Below are 2,917 nucleotides of genomic sequence, written 5' to 3'. Positions count from 1 at the left end.
CATGAAAACAACCCGTGGCAACATAAATGGGTTTGCTCAAACCAAGGTTTTCGGCGCGACAAGTGGACAAACCTTCTAAATCGTAAGAAAAAACCAAGACCTATCACAAGAACGGGGTGTCTCGCACTTCTACGCGTGAACTTGGACAGGACGGAAAACACTTGGGTGGCGAAAGACTTCAATCCGAAACATAATCATGAATTAGCTTCGAAAAGGGAATTGCACTTCTTGCGATCTAATCGAGCCATACCAGAGTCAATCGGAGCCCAGGTAATGTCGATGCGACGATCAGGTATATGCACTTGCCATATATTCAACCACCTAGCACAAGAAAGAGGAGGACATGAGTATGTACCCTTCCTGAAAAAGGATCTTTACAATTGGATTGGTCGGCAAAGACTAGTTCAACACGAAGAAGAAACTGACGCTGAAGGAGCATTGGGGTACTTGGCATGTATAGGCCGCTCTGATGCTGACTTTTTTGAGACACACACAATTGATGTAGAAAATAGGTTGGCAGACCTATTTTGGGCTGATGGAATTTCCCGTCGTGATTATGCTTGTTTTGGGGACATTATGGCTTTCGACTCCACCTACAAGAAGAACTCATACAATAAGCCCCTGCTTATCTTTGTCGGGTTGAATCACCATTACAGGACAATAGTCTTTACAGTTGCTTTGCTATATGACGAGACCGAGGAGACATATACTTGGGTTTTAGAGGAATTTCTAGAGTGCATGAAAAACAAACCACCTCCTGTGGTGGTCACCGACGGTGATCATGTTATGGCGAAAGCAATACAAAAAGTTTTCCCAACTTCTGTTCACCGGTTGTGTGCTTGGCATCTTCAGAATAATGTAACTATTAATGCGCCTCATCCTGTATTCAAGTCCAAGTTCAATGAACTACTTTATCAATACTGTACCGAGGAAGATTTCGAGGATACATGGAATAGAATGGTTTCAGAATTCGAATTTGAGGATAGTCGATGGGCAACAACTACCTACAATAGTAGGAGGAGTTGGGCAGAATGTTTCCTACGAGGGCATTTCTTTGGGGGACTAAGAACTACTCAAAGATCAGAGTCAATTAATTCCTACTTGTCCCACTTCCTGACGAGCAAACTCAAACTTAGAGATCTGGTTGGCCAAGTAGACAAGGCCATACAAAGTATTCGTCACACAGAACGGGAAGACGAATTCATCAGCAACCATAGTACGCCACAATTACCATCGAACATCCTCCGACAGTACTATGAACAGGTGGCTTCGATTTTGACAAGGAACATGTACAAAAAAGTGGAGGAACAGATCACAAGTGCCCTGGCTTACTCAGTGGACTCCACCAACGTATCCATTGATTTCAGGTTCTACTCACTGACGCGGTTTCCAAAGGGACTTGTATGAAGTAGGGTGCGCTACCATATTGTCGATGGTCATATAAACTGTACGTGTATGTTGTTCGAGTCGGATGGAATTCCATGTCGACATATATTTGCAGTTATGAAGCACCTCAACATACCATGCATTCCTGAATCTCTTTATAAGGACCGGTGGAAGAAGGATGCGAAAAACACGATTGGGTTAAAAAATTTATCCCACTCAACGGTGCCACCGGATGTGCTAGTTTGTACAAGATGGGGATCTTTAACTTCCCGTTTCAATGCAATGGGATACTATGCCACAAAACATAATGAAAATTTTGAAGAGGCAATGAATGAAATGTCACGTATGGAACAAAAGTTTAAGTCAATGTCAGTGGAGGTCCAATCTGTAGACCAAGTTTCAAATGTGGCTCCTACTAACAGCCACGATCACCCCGCCAACAGAGGAATCCGAGACCCAACTGTGGTAAGAACGAAGGGGAGGGAAACAAACAAGTCAAAATCAAAAGAGAAGGACTCATAAAATGGGAGATCCAGGAAAAATAGGTGTCCCAATTGCAACCAGTTAGGGCATAATAAGGCTACTTGCAAATCTAATCCTGCAGCTCACACAATAGAAAAAGATTATGAACCTTCTTGTAATAGTCCAACCACTGAAGCAGAACCGTGGCTATACCTCATGCCATCTCAATTGAGCTTCACCGGAGACAAAAATCTTCAATTCCATCAGTGGTATAGTGATATTCCCACTAGTTCTAATATTGGGCCTAACTAGGATGATAGTTGTAACGACCCAAAATCGCTATTAAGGCTTAAGGGCCTTGATTAGTGTGCCAGGAGGGCATGTTGGGATTTATGTGTGATTTTATGAGTTAAATGCATGGTTATGATTTAAAGCATGTTATTTGACTAATTGTTTATCTGAGATGCATGACTATGTGTATTAGTATGCATGTAGGCCCTGATTGTGTTTGAAGGGCATAATTATAATTTTAGCCGCTGAGGGCATATATGTGATAATTGTATTCCGTGATTTGTACCACGTGAGTGTGGTGGTATTATTTTGATGCACGTGCCGAGACGGTCCTAGAGAGCAAATTAACTTAAGAGTCACAACGGGATTTCTATACCCGGCTCGGGAGGAGCCTAGGGGTACTTCGGGAATTTTATGGCTAAGATTGAGATTTAGCGGGTAATGGTTATTGGTGATTGAGTAACCTGGGTAACCATTAGTTACTACTTAGAGTAACAAGTTCTAGATAGAAAATGGTAGAAATGAAATAGAAGTAAAAGGACTTAAGTGCCCTTGAGGTTAGTTGGGAAAGGATAGGCAAGGAGGGGTAAAATGGTCATTTGGCTGGGAATTGGATATATGGCAGCTGGGTATTAAGGGGTACACGGTTTGGGGCTTGGTCATTTGATGCTTTGATAATTTGAAGAGAAGAAGAAGGAGAGGGAAAAAGCTAGGGCATGAAGAAGAAGAAGGGAGCTGAAACTTGAAGACTAAGGGGATGAACCAAGGAAGCTTAAGG

The 2,917-nt window shown here is 42.4% G+C and overlaps 1 protein-coding gene across 1 annotated transcript; it reads left to right on the top strand.

The window, feature by feature from the left end:
• Positions 1-273: 273 nt before the first annotated feature.
• On the top strand, positions 274-1,407 carry LOC133785670 (protein FAR1-RELATED SEQUENCE 5-like). The gene has a single exon (XM_062224890.1). It carries the CDS (start codon positions 274-276, stop codon positions 1,405-1,407), a length of 1,134 nt encoding a protein of 377 aa, XP_062080874.1.
• Positions 1,408-2,917: the final 1,510 nt, after the last annotated feature.

The sequence above is a fragment of the Humulus lupulus genome, chromosome 6, assembly GCF_963169125.1.
Source record: "Humulus lupulus chromosome 6, drHumLupu1.1, whole genome shotgun sequence".
In the NCBI taxonomy this organism is placed as follows: domain Eukaryota; kingdom Viridiplantae; phylum Streptophyta; class Magnoliopsida; order Rosales; family Cannabaceae; genus Humulus; species Humulus lupulus.
This window is presented reverse-complemented; position numbering and strand designations above follow the sequence as displayed.

Coding starts and splice junctions, on each gene's coding strand:
- LOC133785670 (XM_062224890.1), top strand. CDS start 274: ATGTCGATGCGACGATCAGGTATATGCACTTGCCATATATTCAACCAC.